Source organism: Oncorhynchus mykiss, chromosome 15 (genome assembly GCF_057628025.1).
Source record: "Oncorhynchus mykiss isolate SJ-2025 chromosome 15, ASM5762802v1, whole genome shotgun sequence".
NCBI classification, from domain to species: Eukaryota; Metazoa; Chordata; class Actinopteri; order Salmoniformes; family Salmonidae; genus Oncorhynchus; species Oncorhynchus mykiss.
This window is the reverse complement of record NC_143036.1, coordinates 70,360,001-70,382,015: the sequence shown is the minus strand read 5'-3', so window position 1 is coordinate 70,382,015 and position 22,015 is coordinate 70,360,001. Positions and strand designations below refer to the sequence as shown.

Genomic DNA, 22,015 nt, shown 5'->3' with positions numbered 1-22,015 from the left:
CGCTCCCTTTCCTCCCTCCTCCCTCACTCCCTCTAACAGGCTTTGAGTGTCTGAGTCTGTTTTTTTGTCAAGGAGAACGCACCCTGCCTTCCCCCTCCTTCCCCTCCCCAGCTGAAAACTGAATTAACTTCTGTCTTCATTATCTCATTCCGGTTTCCAATCAGGCTTCTAATCCATTCTACCTCGCTGTCTCGACCACCACACCCACGACATCCCACTCGCCGCCGTGACATTTCATTTAAGCGTCATGCGGCGGGCAGACCCCCCCCCCCCCCCCCCGGAAAGCTCATTTGGAGGGCTGCTGGCTTAGGTGTCCACATTATTTACACCATAAGGAGCAAGAGAGCGTCGCTCCGTTTCTATTTCCACCGGTCCATCATTCCGGCTCGCTGGAGGGACGGTTGCCAATAAGGGAATGTACCAATCAGCAGGATTTGTCTAAAGGGGTTGTCTGTCTGTCTGTCTGTCTGTCACTGTCTGTTCATGCGAGGTGTACATAAGACTGGCTTGTCTGGTGTATGTCCAGGTGAAGGTTTGCGTGTGCGCGCGCGCGCGTGTGTGTGTTTGCATATTTCAAATAGTGTCATGTTGTCCATGTCTGGAATGGAGCTGGCCATACTGTATGTGTGTGTTCTGAGCATGTGTGTCCACCTATGTTAATGCCTGTGGTCTAGTGTGTAAAACTCCCTATGAATGTGAAGACAGATGGACATCTGAGTGGAGCACATCAGATCTTAACTCCTCTCCTCTGCTCAGACAGAGAGTTGCCATGGCGTTACGACCGCCTGCCCTTTGTTGGTCATCTCCCTGCCTTTAATCCACCCTCCCTCCTTTGGCTGATTACTTCTGGGGTGTCTATTCAGTCAGGCCCTGATCCTCTGTAATGACCTGGAAGTGCTCTGACAGGCCCAGTCTATTACAGGGGTCACAGGTTACTGGGTCAGAGCCAATAAGGCGGAGAGGAGGGAGAAAGTCATGACTACAAAAGCAATAGACTCTCTACTGATCGTCATCACTGCTGGTTCTACAGGGGGATAGGAGTAATGATAATCGGGTGTGAGAACTGCCCTTTTCCAAATGTTTTCTGAACGGTGTATTGCTGGGTATTTTTGGTCCCCCCTATGAGTGTGCTGTAGCTATAGAAATAGAATAAACAGAGTTCACTTCTTCTGAATGAACAATTTGCTTTTCTTGGACAATGCTGTTTTCTATTCTATTATATTCTATTGTCTGAACGAAAGCTGTAATTCTACAATAGAAGATTCAAACACTAAAAACATTGCATCTAGGGTTGCAAAATTCCTGTAAATTTCCCCAAATTCCCCAGTTTTCCAGAAATCCTGGTTGGAAAATTCTTGAAATGACGAGGGAATCCAGAAATCCTCCAACCTGGATTTCTTGGAAAACCAGGGAATTTTGGGAAAGTTACCAAAATTGTTGTACTGTATAGGGAGGGTCCTGATCAACCCTGATTGTACTGTCTAGGGTCCTGATCAACCCTGATTGTACTGTCTAGGGTCCTGATCAACCCTGATTGTACTGTCTAGGGTCCTGATCAACTCTGATTGTACTGTCTAGGGTCCTGATCAACCCTGATTGTACTGTCTAAGGTCCTGATCAACTCTGATTGTACTGTCTAGGGTCCTGATCAACCCTGATTGTACTGTCTAGGGTCCTGATCAACTCTGATTGTACTGTCTAGGGTCCTGATCAACCCTGATTGTACTGTCTAGGGTCTTGATCAACTCTGATTGTACTGTCTAGGGTCCTGATCAACTCTGATTGTACTGTCTAAGGTCCTGATCAACCCTGATTGTACTGTCTAGGGTCCTGATCAACTCTGATTGTACTGTCTAAGGTCCTGATCAACTCTGATTGTACTGTCTAGGGTCCTGATCAACTCTGATTGTACTGTCTAAGGTCCTGATCAACCCTGATTGTACTGTCTAGGGTCCTGATCAACTCTGATTGTACTGTCTAGGGTCCTGATCAACTCTGATTGTACTGCCTAAGGTCCTGATAAACTCTAATTGTACTGTCTAAGGTCCTGATCAACTCTGATTGTACTGTCTAGGGTCCTGATCAACTCTGATTGTACTGCCTAAGGTCCTGATCAACTCTGATTGTACTGTCTAAGGTCCTGATCAACTCTGATTGTACTGTGTCTACATGAAAGGATGCTGCATCTGAAGATAACAATCACTCAATATATTTTCTACCTTTGTAGGGGATTTCAAACTGAACATCCATTTATGTTTTTACTCTAATGACTGTTTTGAGATCAAAACCGACTTTACTCTTTTGCTCAGAACATCAAATCAAAATCAAATCAAACTTTATTTGCCACATGCGCCGAATACAACTAGTGTAGACCTTACTGTGAAATGCTTACTTACAAGCCCTTAACCAACAGTGCAGTTCAAGAAGAATAAAATATTTACCAAGTAGGCTAAAATAAAAAGTCATAATAAAAATTAACACAATAAGAATAATGAGGCAATATACAGGGGGCACCAGTACCGAGTCAGTTTGCAGGGGTAAAGGCTAGTTGAGGTAATATGTACATCTAGGTGGGGGCAAAGTGACTATGCGATTGAGATTATGTCATCTGTGGATCTGTTGGGGTGGTATGCAAATTGGAGTGGGTCTAGGGTGTCCTGGAGGATGCTGTTGATGTGAGCCATGACCAGCCTTTCAAAGCACTTCATGGCTACCGACGTGATTGCCACGGGCGGTAATAATTTAGGCAGGTTACCTCTGCTTCCTTGGGCACAGGGACTATGGCTGTCTACTCGAAACACATAGGTATTACAGACTCAGTCAGGGAGAGGTTGAAAAAGTCAGTGAAGACACTTGACAGTTGGTCTGCGCATGCTTTGAGTACACGTCCTGGTAATCCGTTTGGCCCAGCGGCTTTAAAGGTTTTGTTCACATCGGCTACCGAGAGGGTTATCACACAGTCATCCAGAACAGCTGGTGCTCTCGTGCATGCTTCAGTGTTGATTGCCTTGAAGCAAGCATAAAAGGCATTTAGCTCTTCTGGTAGGCTCCCGTCCATAATAGTTTCAAGCCCTGCCGCATCCGACGAGCATCAGAGCTCGTAGTAGGATTCAATCTTAATCCTGTATTGATGCTTTGCTTGTTTGATGGTTCGTCTGAGGGCATAGCAGGATTTCTTATAAGCGTCCAGATTAGTCTCCCGCTCCTTGAAAGCGGCAGCTCTAGCCTTTAGCTAGATGAGAATGTTGCCTGTAATCCATGGCTTCTGGTTGGGATATGTACAGTGCCTTGCGAAAGTATTCGGCCCCCTTGAACTTTGCGACCTTTTGTCACATTTCAGGCTTCAAACATAAAGAAATAAAACTGTTTTTTTTGTGAAGAATCAACAACAAGTGGGACACAATCATGAAGTGGAACGACATTTATTGGATATTTCAAACTTTTTTAACAAATAAAAAACTGAAAAATTGGGCGTGCAAAATATTCATTATCCCCTTTTCCAGCGTCTTTTCTTCACGCAGAAGGCGTGGATCTGGGCCTGTTCCGGTGAAAGCAGGATTTCCTTCTCGTCGGACTCGTTAAAGGAAACAGTTTCTTCCAGTCCGAGATGAATAATCGCTGTTCTGATGTCCAGAAGTTATTTTCCGCCATAAGAGACGGTAGCAGCAACATACACAATAAGTAAAAAAATAAGTTACACAAAACATACACAAAAATGTACAAAATTGCACAATTGGTTGGGAGAATGTAAAACGTCAGTCATGTTCTTCGGTGCCATGTATTAGTCTATTAGTCTATTGGCTGGAGAAATCAACATAGTCCATTTAGAACTGTCAAAGGATGTGCGTGTCCATTCAATAGCTTGGCAGAGGCTTTTAAGCCTGCTAAAACAGAATTCTGCCTCTTCTTCCTCTTCCCTTTGTCTGCGGCCATCAGACATTATTGAAACGGACTGATACGCGACTCTGAAAAACATTCTGCCTGACTGATCCAACGGCATCATCAGTCCTACGCGTCAACAACCTAAACCAACATGATCGGACACAACACGTGTGCAATACTGTCAGGTTGCGTGCGTAGACATCTTGTGAAGCCTCTCTAGTCTCTTTGGTACTTTTACTCTTGTAATACTAGTTTAGGTGCTTTCCTACCGTCAACTCTGACTTGCAGAGTTCTAATCAAAGTCTGATTTTTAATGAGTTCCTGTTTCCTTCAGTGTTTGGGGGGAAATACATGTGGCAGTGGGTAAAGGTGCTGTCTGTCTGTCGAATGGCGGCGTTTGGAAACAGAGACAACAAAGACAGCTGCTGATGACTCTTGAACTCAGAAGGCTGGAGGAGCGAGGGAGGAGGGAGGAGGGAGGAGGGAGGCGGGAGATATGGTGAGGCAGGCGGTATAGATAGAATCAGTTAAACAAATAAACAAACTCAAAACACAAATCTCCCTCCGGCTCCGTCTGATGAGATCAGGAGGTCTATTTGAGAAAAGAGCCGTGAGTGGTGTGTGTGTGTGTTTTGCAAAGAGACCTTTACAGGGTAATCTATTTGATGAAACATTTATGAGGTTGAGCCAGCATTTTGACTGGCTGATTAGCTGCAAAAGTTTACCTGGAAATGGAATGACACTCAGGTGGAGTGAGTTTACCTGTGAGTGAGTGTGCAATATGAATTTATCTAGTGTACCATTATGGTAGTACCTGGAAGTCAATCATCTCAAACATGTATTTACCTGGAAGTGGATACTCTAATAGTTAGAGCCTAATCTGGACCATCGGTTTACCTCAAACTGAACACTATGCAGCATAATATTTACATGGAAACACTGTATTATACACTATGAGAGGGAATAGTTTAGTTCTGATATTGCAAATACACACTGGAGGGGAAAACAAACTACAGTTCATTCCAATCATCCATTTTGCTTGTCTCAAACAGGCTTTGTTGGTACACTAGCAAATCACCAGTCCCTTCTGTACAGCGTATTGGGAGTTATCTTCAATCTTCTCCATTACGGATCAGTGTACCCTATAGAAATACAATGAATTATACTTCTACCCTCTCTGTCCTGAGTGAACATGGGTATGACTCCACCTCTAGATATGCATGTCCCTTGTAGTATAGATATGTGTGTTCTAGATAGTGATGCGTGTACCTGGTCGTATAGATATGTGTGTTCTAGATAGTGATGCGTGTACCTGGTCGTATAGATATGTGTGTTCTAGATAGTGATGCATGTACCTGGTTGTATAGATATGTGTGTTCTAGATAGTGATGCATGTACCTGGTTGTATAGATATGTGTGTTCTAGATAGTGATGCATATAACTGGTCGTAAGTCAGAATGTAGATATGTAAAAAAAAATATATATATATATATACACACACACACACACACACACACACACACACACCTTTATTTAACTGGGCAAGTCAGTTAATAACAAATTCTTATTTTCAATGACGGCCTTGGAACAGTGGGTTAACTGTTCTAGATAGTGATGCGTGTACCTGGTAGTGAGCAAGCATGTTGAGTCTCTTCCAGTCGCTCTCAATCTTGGTAGAGAGGTCTTCGTCCATCAGGATCGTACGCTGACCTCTGCCCTGGCGCCACTCTGTGAGGGGGCAAAGGTAAAGACAGGTTAGGGCACTACAGGGAGAAAGAGAGATTTATATCCAGCCTGCTCAGAATGACCTTTTCCACAAGATGCAGTGATCACTATCACATAGTGAATCCATGTCACGCTCTCTTTTTGTACACTCCTTTGATGTCACACACGCAGGTTGGCATTTATTGTCATGAATCTTTCCCTGGTGGCAGCTCTGTAGAGTGGTCACTGACTGACACAGCCACAAAGTCATCAAATCTGATTTTAAACCTATTTTTACAATATAGCCAGTTTTGACTTTCTAGATGGCCCGTGTAGTGAAGAATTGCTAATTTCTGCCTCCAGGGCAAGATTCATGACAGTGAATGTCAACCTGCGACACATATACACTGGTTCTGCAGGAGCCATGTATGTCTGGATGGTGGGAAGAGAAGGGGAGTGGCTACAGGGAAACAGATCTGGAGTTCCTGGAATCCTTCCTTTGAGGCCAGCATGAGATTCCCAGGCCACAAAGTAGCGATACCGAGAAGTAGAACGAGTGTGACAACGAGTGTTAGTAGCAAGAGAGAACGAGAGGGAGGACAAGAAGAAAGAGGGAAAAGAAAGGAAGGGAAATTAATCACCCACTCTGCTTTTTGATAGAGAGCGGATCGGGGGCATTCGCTGGGCCCTCTCGATCGATGGATGTGATTACCACTGCTAGCCAAGGTCCCTACTTCCTCTTTCATCTGTGGCGGGCCCCTGGCCCCCACGCTGAGTGCTCTCCACCATCGACCAGCGCTAAACCCCTGCTGAGCTGTCTCTTATTGTCATTACTGGGAACTAGCTAGGGCAGGAGAAACCACACCACTGCTACCCCATTCAGCTGGACTTTCAGTCTCAGCTAGAAATACCACACCGTTGCACCCTCAGGAGATACCCCACCAAAGCATCCTAAAGAGTAATCCAACCACAGCACCCTTCAAGAGAAACCATACCACCGCACACACTCGAGATACAACACCACCTCCAACAGATACGCCACCCCAAAGACATACGAAATAGCCCACCACCCTCACCACTGTAGAGAAACCCCACCACTGTATTCCCTCACATTATAATGAAAATAAAATATACTGTGGAAAACAAACAAGGAGGTGATATTCTTTTGTTTGCCGCATTTGAGTTTATATAAGAATGTGTCACTGTGTCGGTGTTGTTCCCGCCTGGCGTCGGTCACTGTCATCTCCTATTCCAATCACAAATAGACCAACAAAGCAGCAATCACAGGGCAGATGATGAAACACGTCCTAGGAGGGGTGCGGAGAACAACTTTGGCATCAGAAATCTCCAGGAAACACAAAGCCTCCTATTGTTTTCTCTCTGTACTGTACATCTTTCCATCAACATGCAAATGACCTGAGTCTCCAGTTGGGCCAGAGTAAACAAACCAAAGGAAAAGGAGAGAGGGAATTGGAAAAAAGGAGAGGAAAGAAAGGATGAATTTGGAGAAAACCAGAGTAAGATGAGATTGCCCCTATATCCCAATCCTCCCAGGTCTCTGTGTGGAGCCCAGTGTTGTAGATAAAGGCTTTGGGGAGTGGAGGGATTCTAGAACATCGGAGCTCCTACAGTGAAGGTTAAGGTTGTTGAGGTAGTGTTGTCATACTGCAGAGGGGGAAGCAGTGAAGGTTGTTGAGGTAGTGTTGTCATACTGCAGAGGGGGAAGCAGTGAAGGTTGTTGAGGTAGTGTTGTCATACTGCAGAGGGGGAAGTAGTGAAGGTTGAGGTAGTGTTGTCATACTGCAGAGGGGGAAGTAGTGAAGGTTGTTGAGGTAGTGTTGTGAGACTGCAGAGTGAAGGTTGTTGAGGTAGTGTTGTCATACTGCAGAGGGGGGAAGTAGTGAAGGTTGTTGAGGTAGTGTTGTCATACTGCAGAGGGGGAAGTAGTGAAGGTTGTTGAGGTAGTGTTGTCATACTGCAGAGGGGGAAGTAGTGAAGGTTGTTGAGGTAGTGTTGTCATACTGCAGAGGGGGAAGTAGTGAAGGTTGTTGAGGTAGTGTTGTCATACTGCAGAGGGGGAAGTAGTGAAGGTTATTGAGGTAGTGTTGTCATACTGCTGAGGGGGAAGCAGTGAAGGTTATCGAGGTAGTGTTGTGAGACTGCAGAGTGAAGGTTGTTGAGGTAGTGTTGTCATACTGCAGAGGGGGAAGTAGTGAAGGTTGTTGAGGTAGTACTGTCATACTGCAGAGGGGGAAGTAGTGAAGGTTGTTGAGGTAGTGTTGTCATACTGCTGAGGGGGAAGTAGTGAAGGTTATTGAGGTAGTGTTGTCATACTGCTGAGGGGGAAGTAGTGAAGGTTATTGAGGTAGTGTTGTGAGACTGCAGAGTGAAGGTTGTTGAGGTAGTGTTGTTATACTGAAGAAAATGACAACCCAGTCTACTGAGAACAGGAAGTAAGAAAGAATGAGAGAAGAAGAGAAAGCTGGAGAGAAAGAAAAGAAGGCAGATTTCTTCGAAAGTTTCACAGAAAAAAAAAATAAGATTGAGGAGGTTTGGGGATCTGAGAGCCTCTCCATTGATTACTTGATCAATCATGTGAGTCAGATTGTGGTCAACAGGGCTGGATCGATGGGGAGTCAGAGAGGGAAGAGAACAATCACACAGCACCAGACTTAGGAGCCAGAGAAGAGGTCTGCTGGACTCAACTCTCCTGAGATCTATGCAGGGAGGCTGGTGTTGAGTCTCTCTGAACACTACTGTAATTTGAAGAAGAAGTCTTGAGAATCAATGGGTGTAGATCACAGGTGTCAAACTCATTCCACGGAGGGCCGAGTGGCTGCGAGTTTCTCGCTCCTCCCTTGTACCAGAGTGATGAATTAAGGTCACTAATTAGTAAGGAACTCCCCTCACCTGGTTGTCTAAGACTTAATTGAAAGGAGAAATCAAAAAGCAGAAGACACTAAGCCCTCTGGAATGAGTTTAACATCCCTGGTGTGGAGGAACACAAGAACTCTCACAATGGCCTCCACATGTTCAATAACTGAAGACTCATCAACACCGATTTGTCCACGTGATGGAAAACTCAATGTTCGTCAATTAAAAACAGAAAATACAATATATATTTGCAATAATAATTCCAGGTGTTAACCTTTTCAACTTCAGGGAACATTTTCTCCATTTGTACTGGTATATGGTTGCTGTTTTGTACTGGTATATGGTTGCTGTTTTGTACCGGTATATGGTTGCTGTTTTGTACTGGTATATGGTTGCTGTTTTGTACCGGTATATGGTTGCTGTTTTGTACCGGTATATGGTTGCTGTAGAAAAAGGGGCTCATTGACTGATCAGACTTGTATTCACCCGGCACAAAACGGTCCCGAACGGATTTCCAATAAGGAATGTTTCCGTTTTCCATTGCATAACATTTTGCTACAGAGTGCCCTAATGAACGGGGATCTTACCTAGGTCCATGTCAGAGGCTTTCTGTCGGTGGGAGTGGGGAACGTTCTTGTATATGGCGTCCAGGATCTTTTCCTTCACCTGGCTGATGGAGTCACAGTTCAACACCTTCACCTGGATCTCAGGGCTCTTCTCATTGTCCGGGTGGATGCAGTTCACCACCTGTAGAGAACAGGGACAAGACTTGGAGTTATACTCCTGCTATTACAATAGGAGTACAGTTCAGCACCTGTAGGGAACAGGGACAGGTAGTTTTTCTATAGAATAGAGAACCACATCAGGAGTTGATGGGATTCAGGTGTGCTGTGTCTCGGCTGATAATTATATTGGAGATGGAGACACATTCTGTGGGATGACAATAATTCAACTATGGCGTGGTCGTTGGATATCAGGTTTGAAAGAGGCCATTCTGTACCTGTCAAGTCTGGTGAAAGTCTTCCCTGTAATAGAAATGGGTATTCAGAGAAACTGGCCTCCCAGGGGGGGCCAGTCTGACACGGCATGGCTACCTTGAGTCGATGAGTGGTTAACAAGCTAATTATTATCGCACGGTTATTATCATTCACAGTGAATACATCAGCCATCATCATCATCATCATCATCATCTACGCAATTGAGGCTCTCGCCAGATGTAATTACATGGTCCAAGGGAAAGAAGGAGGCCATTTACATGAGAAAGAGAAAATAAAATACTTCATGGTCCCATGCTGTTCCCAGTACAATTCTAGACCTCTATCGTTGAGCAGATAATTACATGTTGTAAAAGGGCCACTCCATCATCAATCCTTCTAGATTGATTGAGACAGAGATACTGTTTCTCACGGCCAACTGAAATAACTCTATTGCTCTCCAGGCTATCTGAACCACACTGTATGTTTCCTGGGAAGGGTTTGATTTGTCTTACAGAGACATTGAGGTAGTAACAAACTGCCTGGCTGGGTGTCTTGTCTTCCCTCAGTCAGCTCAGGTCACAGTGGTGGAGGAGAGGAATGAAGGTGATCAGAGAGTAGAACAGAAAGAGAGACCAGGGAAACAACCAGTCGTCCTGGCCTCCTCCCCCTCTTCCTCGCCTCCTCCCCCTCTTCCTCGCCTCCTCCCCCCTCTTCCTCGCCCCCCCCCTTACCTGATCTCTAACACACTCCCTCCTTTTCCCTGCCTCCTCCCCCCTCTTCCTCGCCCCCCCCCCTTCCTCGCCTCCTTCCCCCTCTTCCTCGCCTCCTCCCCCTCTTCCTCGCCTCCTCCCCCTCTTCCTCGCCTCCTCCCTCTGTCAGTTCCAGTCTCTAAAAGAAAGTGAGGTCAGTGAGCCCTCTTCCAGTCAGGCGTGAAAGGAGGCGGGTGGCTGGGTGTTACCATGTCCAAAACCCCTTCCTTCCCCTCCCCACCCCACAAAATGCAGTTCCTACCCCAGCCCAGTTCCTACCCCAGACCCTTACCAGCATCTTGTAGTCGATTTGCTGTCTGATGAGCTTATCCTCGCTGAGCGAGTAGCGCGCCTCGCCAGTGATAGAGTCTATAGGCCCCTTTTCCATCTGCTGCTTGATGGCACAGAAGAGGGAGAAGAGGGGCTCGCCAGCACACTCCTGTGTAGAGAGGGATGGTGAGAGACAGACAGACAGACAGAGAGAGAGACAGACAGAGACACAGAGTGAGAGACAGAGACATAGAGAGAGACAGACAGAGAGACAGAGAGACAGAGAGACAGAGAGACAGACAGACAGACAGACAGAGACAGAGATTGGTGTCAAAAATATAACCTTAACCAGAAATTTAACCATAGCTCCTAACCCTAACCCTAACACGAACCCGATTTCCTAATCCTAAACCTAATTGTAATGCCATTTCATAACCCTAAACCTAATTGTAATGCCATTTCCTAACCCTAAACCTAATTGTAATGCCATTTCCTAACCCTAAACCTAATTGTAATGCCAATACTAATTCTAACCTTAACCCTAAACCCCCTAGAAACAGCATTTTACCCTGTGGGGACTAACAAAATGTTACTATTTTTTACTATTCTTGTGGGGACTATTCTTGTGGGGACACGTCCACACAAACAAACAAACACACGCACACATTCACAGACATGGACAAACGCCCACGGACAGACACACAGACACACACACACACACTTTACCATATTACACTCTCACAGACATGAAGCTAGAGGAGCTGAATGGGTGAGCAAAGCAGAATGTATCAGAGTGAAGTGTATGCAGACATTGACCTTTAGGAACTTGTATAGCAGGAAGGTGAACCAGTTGGTCAGCATTTTCTCTGCCACAGACTCCGTCCTGAAATCAACAGAGACATTCCATCAACATGCCATCCCTCACAACCATCACAAATACTCAATATGATCATCAAATTCCCCACAAAACCAGGACTGTTGTAATGAATAGGGGCTTTTGTTACAAAAACATCATTGCAAAAAAACATTTTTGGCTCTCACTTCTAAAGGCCCCCAATCTTACTGCCGATGCCTTTTATATTCAGGCACGCCAAGCTACGCTGGGGTCTTAATAGAAGAGAAAGCAATTAAAACCTTTATTTGATCCCATTGGGATTGATGTCATTAGAAGGGCCTGTAATAATACTGGCCTCATTATTAACCTCTCCCTCCTTAGCCCATTCACACCCACTGTCTGGGACGACACAGCACATCACATTACAATAGAAAGTGACTGCACACATCCATCGCCCTGCTCTCTTTCTCTCTCTGTTATGTCCGGTCTCTCGTGCCAGTGGGCGCTCCGCTGGCGGGACTAATCGGGGCACCGTTCACTGGGCTACCACAGGCGGCCATACCGTGTGAATGGATAGTATTCATGTGCACAATAACAAACAGCAGGGTCTGAAAGGCGAGAGGCGGGGATCGGATATCCTTTGACACGTCTCTGGCTCCTGTGTGGTGGGTAATCTGCCAAGAAACCCCCCCCCACCCCACCACCACCACCTCAATGAGGCATGGCCACAGGCATCAATATTTCAGGATTAGGCCATTGTGTGTGTGTGCACGCCCCCTTGCCCCCTGTGTCATTCGGTTGCCACCTGCAGCCTCCCCCTGGCCCCATCCTCTCAGAGCCCTCCTGGCCCCTCCTCTCAGAGCCCTCCTGGCCCTTCCTCTCAGAGCCCTCCTGGCCCCTCCTCTCAGAGCCCTCCTGGCCTCTCCACTCAGAGCCCTCCTGGCCCTTCCACTCAGAGCCCTCCTGGCCCTTCCTCTCAGAGCCCTCCTGGCCCCTCCTCTCAGAGCCCTCCTGGCCCCTCCTCTCAGAGCCCTCCTGGCCCCTCCTCTCAGAGCCCTCCTGGCCCATCCTCTCAGAGCCCTCCTGGCCCCTCCTCTCAGAGCCCTCCTGGCCCCTCCACTCAGAGCCCTCCTGGCCCCTCCACTCAGAGCCCTCCTGGCCCCTCCTCTCAGAGCCCTCCTGGCCCCTCCACTCAGAGCCCTCCTGGCCCATCCTCTCAGAGCCCTCCTGGCCCCTCCACTCAGAGCCCTCCTGGCCCATCCTCTCAGAGCCCTCCTGGCCCCTCCTCTCAGAGCCCTCCTGGCCCCTCCACTCAGAGCCCTCCTCTCCCCTCCACTCAGAGCCCTCCTGGCACCTCTTAGGAGGACCATCGCAATTAGAGATGGAGGATTGTGCCCGCTGTGCCAATAGGCCGGGCCTGGCACCCCCTGCCCACCAGAATTGGCACAACACCTGGATGGGATTAACATCCTGCTCTGCTTGCGCCCGCATTTTTATGTTGGTGCGGCGGCCGAGAGAGTCCTCGGCTCCAGGGGTCAGGGAGGTCACGTTTCATCTTTCCTTTCATGTGTCCCTCACTCTATTCCTCCCCTCCACTCCCTTATTCTCTCTCCCTCCTCTCCCCTCAGACCCTGTCCCCTTACTTGTAATCATTCACACATCCAAATGGTCTCCATGTAGACAAATTCAGCACATCAATCAAAGGGATGAAAAGAGAGTGTAAAAGGGAGAGGTGGAGAAGAAATGACTTGGAGATGGAGGGAGGGGTCTCAGTAAAAGACAAGAATAACAGAATGACTTGGAGAGGGAGGGAGGGAGGGGTCTCAGTAAAATGGAAGAATAACAGAATGACTTGGAGATGGAGGGAGGGGTCTCAGTAAAAGACAAGAATAACAGAATGACTTGGAGAGGGAGGGAGGGGTCTCAGTAAAATGGAAGAATAACAGAATGACTTGGAGATGGAGGGAGGGGTCTCAGTAAAAGACAAGAATAACAGAATGACTTGGAGAGGGAGGGAGGGGTCTCAGTAAAAGACAAGAATAACAGAATGACTTGGAGAGGGAGGGGTCTCAGTAAAAGACAAGAATAACAGAATGACTTGGAGAGGGAGGGAGGGGTCTCAGTAAAAGACAAGAATAACAGAATGACTTGGAGAGGGAGGGAGGGGTCTCAGTAAAATGGAAGAATAACAGAATGACTTGGAGAGGGAGAGAGGGGTCTCAGTAAAAGACAAGAATAACAGAATGACTTGGAGAGGGAGGGAGGAGGGGTCTCAGTAAAAGACAAGAATAACAGAATGACTTGGAGAGGGAGGGAGGAGGGGTCTCAGTAAAATTAAAGAATAACAGAATAACAGAATGACTTGGAGAGGGAGGGGTCTCAGTAAAAGACAAGAATAACAGAATGACTTGGAGAGGGAGGGAGGGGTCTCAGTAAAATGGAAGAATAACAGAATGACTTGAGTCTTTATCTCCTCTTTCAGCTCCCGCGTTTTCTCCTCTTTTTGTTATTTTATGTGTGTGTGTGTGTGTTCATAAAGAACGTGTTCAGAAAGGTGTGTGTAACTGTGTAACTGTGTGTGTTTGTGGGTTTTTTTTGTCAGTGCGTGCCAGGCCCTCCAGTAATGATCTGTTTTGGCACGGCCCCACAGGGAGTCCAAATGGCCATCCTCTATCCAAGCCCTGCCTATAGGGAAGATGGGATGAAGGGCTGCTGTACCTAACATGTCCACAACGGTCCAACAACCTCCTCAACCTCGTCTCGACTGCCACATCTCTACAACGTATCAGTAACGTTACTGATAAGTTAACATGGCTGTAATGCTCTGTGATATTGCATGTTGGCATGAAGTAGTGTGCCTGCTTGGCACCCAGTCAACCAAGTCAACTTGTTGGTACTTAGTTTCCCCTGGTTACCGAGCAGTCGTTTTGCCTCTGCACGTGACATGGGAACCAGAGAATTCCTGGATTGCAGATCCGGTGGGACGCATTAGTATGTCGTGCAGAGCGACGCTCTATAAAACGGAGGCTTAACGCTCAATGTATCTTCACAGCTCTCCCACTCATCCCACAGGCATTTCTTTACAGGCATCTGGCATCGCACTGATCATGATAATCTAAACCATGGGTGCTGAAACAACAGATGTGGCTTACAAACAGAGTTTTGACACCAGAGGTCATTAATGAGGGTTCTGTATACCATATCGTCCTAGGGTGTTATTGATTGTGATAGATAAGCTCTTAAAATCAATAAGATGTTAAAGGACAGGATTCTCAGTGATGTTTTTCACTCTACCCTCCTCTCGGCCAAGTGGGGGTCACAAGCCTTTTCTCTGTTAACCAAACACGCAGCTACGTTGTAGCTCTGCTGCTAGCCACGCCCCCTTCCTCCAATCCCACGTGTTAAAGCACCACAGCATGAAGTCAGAAATGATTTCAGTTTCCCACTCGGGCTCCTGGGGAGAAGATTGGCTGTCTGACGCAGAGCACAGGCTGCGTACCCAATGGCACCCTATGTCCTTTATAGAGCACTACTTTTGCACTACTTTTTTCACGACCTCATTACTGATCATAAGTAGTGCACTCCATAGGGAATAGGGTACAATTTGGGACGTAGAACCAGTCTCAGTGCTCAGGCTGACGTCTTCTTACTAGCACTACTGAGATAATCCTCACAGTATAATCAGAGGACCTTTAGCTCCTACTGATTATTATCAGTGTGTGTGTGTGTGTGTGTGTGTGTGTGTGTGTGTGTGTGTGTGTGTGTGTGTGTGTGTGTGTGCATCAGGAGATGCAGATGGACGGTTGCTGGTTAAAGGAAATAATAGTAGCCCCGATTTTTAAAATGATATATTATATCATAGATGGATGAAAGAAATCTGAGCCGTGGAAAAGGTTCAGCAGCTATTTCAGTATGCATGAAGAGAGAATGAGAGGGTGTAAGCAGGGGGTGGGGGGGTGGAGGAAGGAGAGGGGGCTGACAGAGGAGGGCGCAGAAATGCGACAGATGGTTGTGGAAGTCTCTCGTTAGTTAGTTTGCCTGGTGGTGTGCCTCAGCTGAGGTTGAGACGGGCAGATGGGGATGTAGAGAAAGGCGGGAGAGGAGAGTGGAGGAGAGGAGAGTGGAGGAGAATGGAGGAGAGGAGAATGGAGAGTGGAGGACAGGAGAATGGAGAGCGGAGGAGAGGGGTGGAGAGTGGAGGAGAGGGGTGGAGAGTGGAGGAGGAGAGGAGAGTGGAGTGGAGGAGAGGAGAGTGGAGGAGAATGGAGGAGAGTGGAGGAGAGGGGTGGAGAGTGGAGGAGAGTGGAGGAGAGGGGTGGAGAGTGGAGGAGAGGGGTGGAGAGTGGAGGAGATGGGTGGAGAGTGGAGGAGGAGAGGAGAGTGGAGTGGAGGAGAGGGGTGGAGAGTGGAGGAGACGGGTAGAGAGTGGAGGAGAGTGGAGGAGAGGGGTGGAGAGTGGAGGAGAGGGGTGGAGAGTGGAGGAGAGGGGAGGAGAGGGGTGGAGAGGGGTGGAGAGTGGAGGAGGAGAGGAGAGTGGAGTGGAGGAGAGGGGTGGAGAGTGGAGGAGAGTGGAGGAGAGGGGTGGAGAGTGGAGGAGAGGGGTGGAGAGTGGAGGAGAGGGGTGGAGAGTGGAGGAGACGGGTGGAGAGTGGAGGAGAGTGGAGGAGAGGGGAGGAGAGGGGTGGAGAGGGGTGGAGAGTTTGTCTTGGAAGCGGTGATGGGAAGCTGGTCTGGACACAGTGCCAGAGATGCCCTGCTTATGCACTTTGAGCAGTGATTTAGTAATCAAGTAAAAAGGCAAAGAGGGGGAAAGGCAGAGAAAAGAGAGAGAAAGAGAGATGGCCTGCGCAGAGACGGGGGGGAGAGAGAGAGAGGGCGGGAGATAGATGAGAGAGAGAGAGAGAGAGAGAGATGGCCTGCGCAGAGGCGGGGAGGAGAGAGAGAGAGGGCGGGAGAGAGAGAGAGAGAGAGATGGCCTGCGCAGAGGCGGGGGGGGGGGGGGAGAGAGAGAGGGCGGGAGATAGATGGATAGAGCGAGAGAGAGAGAGATATGGAGAGAGACAATGAGAGAGAGGGAGATTGGGAGGACACAGAGGGAGGGGAAAGGGAGAGATATATTGAGGGACGAGACGGGACGGGACGGGGACGGGGGGTGTTACTCCGAGCCCAGATTTAGCCTTCCCATCACAGCTGAGTTAGTCTGGGTGTCTCTTCTATTTTGGGCGTGTATCCAGGGCCAAGCAGGAAGTATGTGACTGTGTGTTAGGGCTAGCAGCTAAAGGTTAGCCAGACTGAGGATGGCCACGTGTGATAGCACAAGCGGCTAAAAGTTAGCCTTCACACTGAGGGTGACTGTGTGTGTTAGCGCTAGCAGCTAATAGTTAGCCTCCACACTGAGGTTACTGTGTGTGTTAACGCTAGCTGTTAACAGTTAGCTCATTACTAAGGGTGACGCCCCACCGCTGGCCCTCACAGAGACACACAGAGAGGCATGCTGGGATGTTGGAGGACTGCTAGGTGGAGTTTACACCCGCCAGGGAGGGCTGTGGATGGCATGAGTGGATGATCAGAAGAGGATAAGGGAAGAGGTTTGAAGGATGGTGTGAGAAGACGTTAGAAGCCATGCTGGAGACGTATAGAAATACAATGCAACAGTTTGAGGTGGGTGAAGAGACTGACGGATACAAGCTGGGGGGAGTGAGGGACGGCCTAGAGTGGAAATGTGATGGAAATACCTAGTTAGTTAGTTAGTTAGTTAGTTAGTTAGTTAGTTAGTTAGTTAGTTAGGTAGGTAGGTAGGTAGGTAACACAGTCTATAATCAAATGAATAAACATAAATGATCCCCTGAGGGAAAATGTAATTCCACACCCTAATGCATGTTTAATATTGCATTTACCAGGTTATCAACACTCAAATGGGGCCAAAAGAAAAGCAAAATGGTGCCTGGAAATACGGATGGTTACGAAGTAATCAGAGAAGGAATGTCCCTCTCCCTCTGACAGTGTTCCAGCCTAGAGACCCTCTAGTCTGACAGTGTTTCAGCAGCTAGCCCCTCTAGTCTGGTAGTGTTCCAGCAGCTACCCCCTCTAGTCTGACAGTGTTCCAGCAGCTAGCCCCTCTAGTCTGGTAGTGTTCCAGCAGCTACCCCCTCTAGTCTGACAGTGTTCCAGCAGCTAGCCCCTCTAGTCTGACAGTGTTCCAGCAGCTAACCCCTCTAGTCTGACAGTGTTCCAGCAGCTAGCCCCTCTAGTCTGACAGTGTTCCAGCAGCTAGCCCCTCTAGTATGACAGTGTTCCAGCAGCTAGCCCCTCTAGTCTGATAGTGTTCCAGCAGATAGCCCCTCTAGTCTGACAGTGTTCCAGCAGCTAGCCCCTCTAGTTTGACAGTGTTCCAGCAGCTAGCCCCTCTAGTCTGGTAGTGTTCCAGCAGCTAGCCCCTCTAGTCTGGTAGTGTTCCAGCAGCTAGCCCCTCTAGTCTGATAGTGTTCCAGCAGCTAGCCCCTCTAGTCTGGCAGTGTTACAGCAGCTAGCCCCTCTAGTTTGACAGTGTTCCAGCAGCTAGCCCCTCTAGTCTGATAGTGTTCCAGCAGCTAGCCCCTCTAGTCTGGTAGTGTTCCAGCAGCTAGCCCCTCTAGTCTGACAGTGTTCCAGCAGCTAGCCCCTCTAGTCTGACAGTGTTCCAGCAGCTAGCCCCTCTAGTCTGATAGTGTTCCAGCAGCTAGCCCCTCTAGTCTGACAGTGTTCCAGCAGCTAGCCCCTCTAGTCTGACAGTGTTCCAGCAGCTAGCCCCTCTAGTCTGACAGTGTTCCAGCAGCTAGCCCCTCTAGTCTGACAGTGTTCCAGCAGCTAGCCCCTCTAGTCTGACAGTGTTCCAGCAGCTAGCCCCTCTAGTCTGATAGTGTTCCACCAGATAGCCCCTCTAGTCTGACAGTGTTCCAGCAGCTAGCCCCTCTAGTTTGGTAGTGTTCCAGCAGTTAGCCCCTCTAGTCTGACAGTGTTCCAGCAGCTAGCCCCTCTAGTCTGACAGTGTTCCAGCAGCTAGCCCCTCTAGTCTGACAGTGTTCCAGCAGCTAGCCCCTCTAGTCTGACAGTGTTCCAGCAGCTAGCCCCTCTAGTCTGACAGTGTTCCAGCAGCTAGCCCCTCTAGTCTGGTAGTGTTCCAGCAGCTAGCCCCTCTAGTCTGACAGTGTTCCAGCAGCTAGCCCCTCTAGTCTGACAGTGTTCCAGCAGCTAGCCCCTCTAGTCTGATAGTGTTCCAGCAGATAGCCCCTCTAGTCTGATAGTGTTCCAGCAGATAGCCCCTCTAGTCTGACAGTGTTCCAGCAGCTAGCCCCTCTAGTCTGACAGTGTTCCAGCAGCTAGCCCCTCTAGTCTGACAGTGTTCCAGCAGCTAGCCCCTCTAGTCTGACAGTGTTCCAGCAGCTAGCCCCTCTAGTCTGACAGTGTTCCAGCAGCTAGCCCCTCTAGTCTGGTAGTGTTCCAGCAGCTAGCCCCTCTAGTCTGACAGTGTTCCATCAGCTAGCCCCTCTAGTCTGGTAGTGTTCCAGCAGCTAGCCCCTCTAGTCTGACAGTGTTCCAGCAGCTAGCCCCTCTAGTCTGGTAGTGTTCCAGCAGCTAGCCCCTCTAGTCTGGTAGTTCCAGTATTGTTTTTACAGACTGTATTATACTGTAATATTTACTGTAGTGTTTTGCTGACATTAATGTATTTTTTACTATAGTGTTTTTGTTTTATTGTCTTTGACATAGGAGTGGGGGCTTTCGCCTTGAGGCAACCTACTGGACAAATACTTAAAGATCACATTTTCCACAACCTTTAGGTAGAGAGGACTGTGGTCTGAACAGAGAGTTCAGAGCTTCTGCTCTTTTCTATAACCTGTAGGGAACACAATATATGGTCTGTATTTGGCATGTAGGTTTCTCACTTATGGGTGGCACAAATTGGGATTTTGGGGAGGGGATTGGGCAGGTTATATGCAAATTAAATACACTAGTATTTGCATATATACTGTAGACATTACTCAAATATTTACTACAGTGTTTCTTTTCAGATAAAACTGTAGTATTTATTATAGTATTCTGCAGTATACTACAACATTCTATAGTAAGTACTATACACGATCAAGTGACACTACATCGTTTAGTATAATATTCTACACTATACTACAGAATTCTATAGTAAGTACTGTAGTATTGTTTCATTTGGGATTGAAGGAGTTTACTGCCTGGTAATGGCTCCGGAAGCTCTGGGTGCGATTAATCATGCCTTGCCCATACAGCATTAATCAAATGCCGCATCCAAGATGTTTCTGTTAAACGTCTCCTTCATGATGTGAATATGCGGTTCATTTTCTGACACAACGATACGCTCAATAAGCTCCCATGTTAGTGAACAGCTAGCGAACAGAGGAATCTGTGTCTATCTTCATTGGGGAGGAGGATTTCGCCCGAGGGAGGACGGGAGGTTTGCATTTGAAATGAGGAAGATTAAATTCATTTACGACATGCCTATCAAATCATTGGAGAGGTTGACTGAGCAGTGAGCACCCTGAGCAAATGTGTGATACAACGACCACACGGACCATCGTCTTTTTCAAGGGTAACCGAGATGGTCACAACACCTCCAGCACCATATACGGTGGTGATATGGTGTTGAATTGAAGTGGTGGTACTGTGTATATGATACAGACTGACACACAGGGAAGTGCTGATTGAGCGGGGAGTAGCTAGGGCTTTTAACAATCCCATTTATTTTTCAAGTGAGGATTTTTACAGCTTTTTTTAATTGGATTCTCCGCTAATTAATGGTAATTATATTCTAATGATGTGCGTGTCAGAGTAGTACATGTTTCTGAGACAAAGTGATCATTTCAATGTCATTGAAGTTAATTCCACATGTCACCGCCATGAAACAGTGAATATGGAGCGATCAGGCGTGGCTGATCGGCTTGCTGCTTGACTAATACACTAATTCGACAAAGTCCAGTTTCAAAGGACGCATCCCAAATGGCACCCTATGGGCCCTGGCCAAAAGTACTGCACTATGTAGTAAATAAGGATTTTACCCTGTTCTTAGTTTTAGCATAAACCAGCCATTCTAGAGAGTTAGAGTTGGAGAAGAAGTACGAACATTGGTATTAATGATCAATTGAGAACGGCTTGGAGAGGGACAGCAAACCCACAGCCACAGTTGTCCATTACCACTGAGTGGAAATCTATGAGTGTTAATGTGTAGGATAAAGCTAATGCAACGTTGATGTTAACATTAGTCGGCTGTTCAGAGCTTAAATGCTTAAGAGCTCCGTGAGGGCCCAATCATTCACTCTGTCGCAGATAGAGAGAGAGAGAAAGAGAGCGAGAGAAGAGAGTGATGAAGAGAGCGCGAGAAAGAGAGCAAGAGAAGAGAGTGATGAAGAGAGATAGAGAAGTGTGTGTGTGAGTTTGTGCAGGTGTTCTGTAGAAGTGAAGTCACTCACCCCTCTCCCCAGACACAGAGAGGTGAGGACAGAGCCAAGGCCTTTGTCTTAATGAGGCCAGAGATGGCCCACGAGAGTCACACACACACACACACACTTCTCCCCTCTCCCCTCACCTTCGGAGCAGCAGCTTGGGGTGGTTCTTGCTCTCCAGGTTGCGGTCGATGAGGTCAGAGAGCAGGTGCTTGAGGACATCGGTGGCGTACTCCAGTTTACTCTGCAGCATTGTCATGATGAGCGAGGCCACGTTGCCGCGGTCGCGCATGGAGAAGCCGCGCTGCGACTCGAGCGTGCGGATGAATGAGAGCAGGAAGACCTTGTTGTTGATGAGCTGGCCGAACAGCTTCAGGCCCTTCTCCACCTGCTCCTGTCTGTAGCCCGGCACCTGGGAGACAGGGAGGAGAAGAAGAGAGGAAAGGGAGGAGAGACGGATACGCTTAGATGACAATTTATTTATTTAACTAGGCAAGTCAGTTAAGAACAAATTCTTATTTTCAATGACAGCCTAGGAACAGTGGGTTAACTGCCTTGTTCAGGGGCAGAATGACAGATTTTTACCTTGTCAGCACGGGGAGTCCAACGCTCTAACCACTAACATGCCGCCCCGTCAGAGGTCACACTTGTCTCAGATACAGAGACTGTTTGGGGTCAAGGTTTGGGGTCAGTCATGCATGCATACATTTTACACATGGGTGGTCCGGGGAATGGAATCCACTACCCTGGCATTACAAACACCACGCTCTACCAACTGAGATACAAAGGACCACATGGTCATGCCAAACGCCTGGCCCAAGTCATGGGTGTAACATAACATCACAACATCCCTCGTCTTTAGAGTAACATGAACCCAACACTAGAGGAATCAGACATCACTACATCCCTAGTCACTAGAGTAACATGAACCCAACACTAGAGGAATCAGACATCACTACATCCCTCGTCATTAGAGTAACATGAACCCAACACTAGAGGAATCAGACATCCAGGGATAGACTATAGACTCTGACTGACTGTGGGGAATAACTCATTCCATGGCCTTGGCATCTCCCATTCCAGCCAAATCCATTATCACTCCACTGGCTCAATTCAAATCAAATCAAATTTTACCTGTCACATACACATGGTTAGCAGATGTTAATGCGAGTGTAGTGAAATGCTTGTGCTTCTAGTTCCGACAACGCAGTAATAACCAACCTAGCTGTTAAGACCTGGTTCTCTCAAATGACAGTCTGTTAAGACCTGGTTCTCTCA

General features: G+C 47.7%; 1 protein-coding gene across 2 annotated transcripts in view; it reads right to left on the bottom strand.

Annotated features, from left to right (window-relative positions):
* LOC110506716 (plexin-A4) overlaps positions 1-22,015 on the bottom strand; it is a 424,640-nt gene that overhangs the window by 41,742 nt on the left and 360,883 nt on the right. For both annotated transcript variants that reach the window (XM_090199137.1, XM_090199138.1), the window contains exons 21-25: positions 20,881-21,149; positions 11,273-11,339; positions 10,479-10,625; positions 9,048-9,207; positions 5,507-5,610 (exon numbers count right to left, since the gene is read on the bottom strand). In XM_090199137.1, the coding sequence (XP_090055263.1) occupies positions 5,507-5,610; positions 9,048-9,207; positions 10,479-10,625; positions 11,273-11,339; positions 20,881-21,149 (747 nt within the window). The remainder of the gene's footprint in view (positions 1-5,506; positions 5,611-9,047; positions 9,208-10,478; positions 10,626-11,272; positions 11,340-20,880; positions 21,150-22,015) is intronic.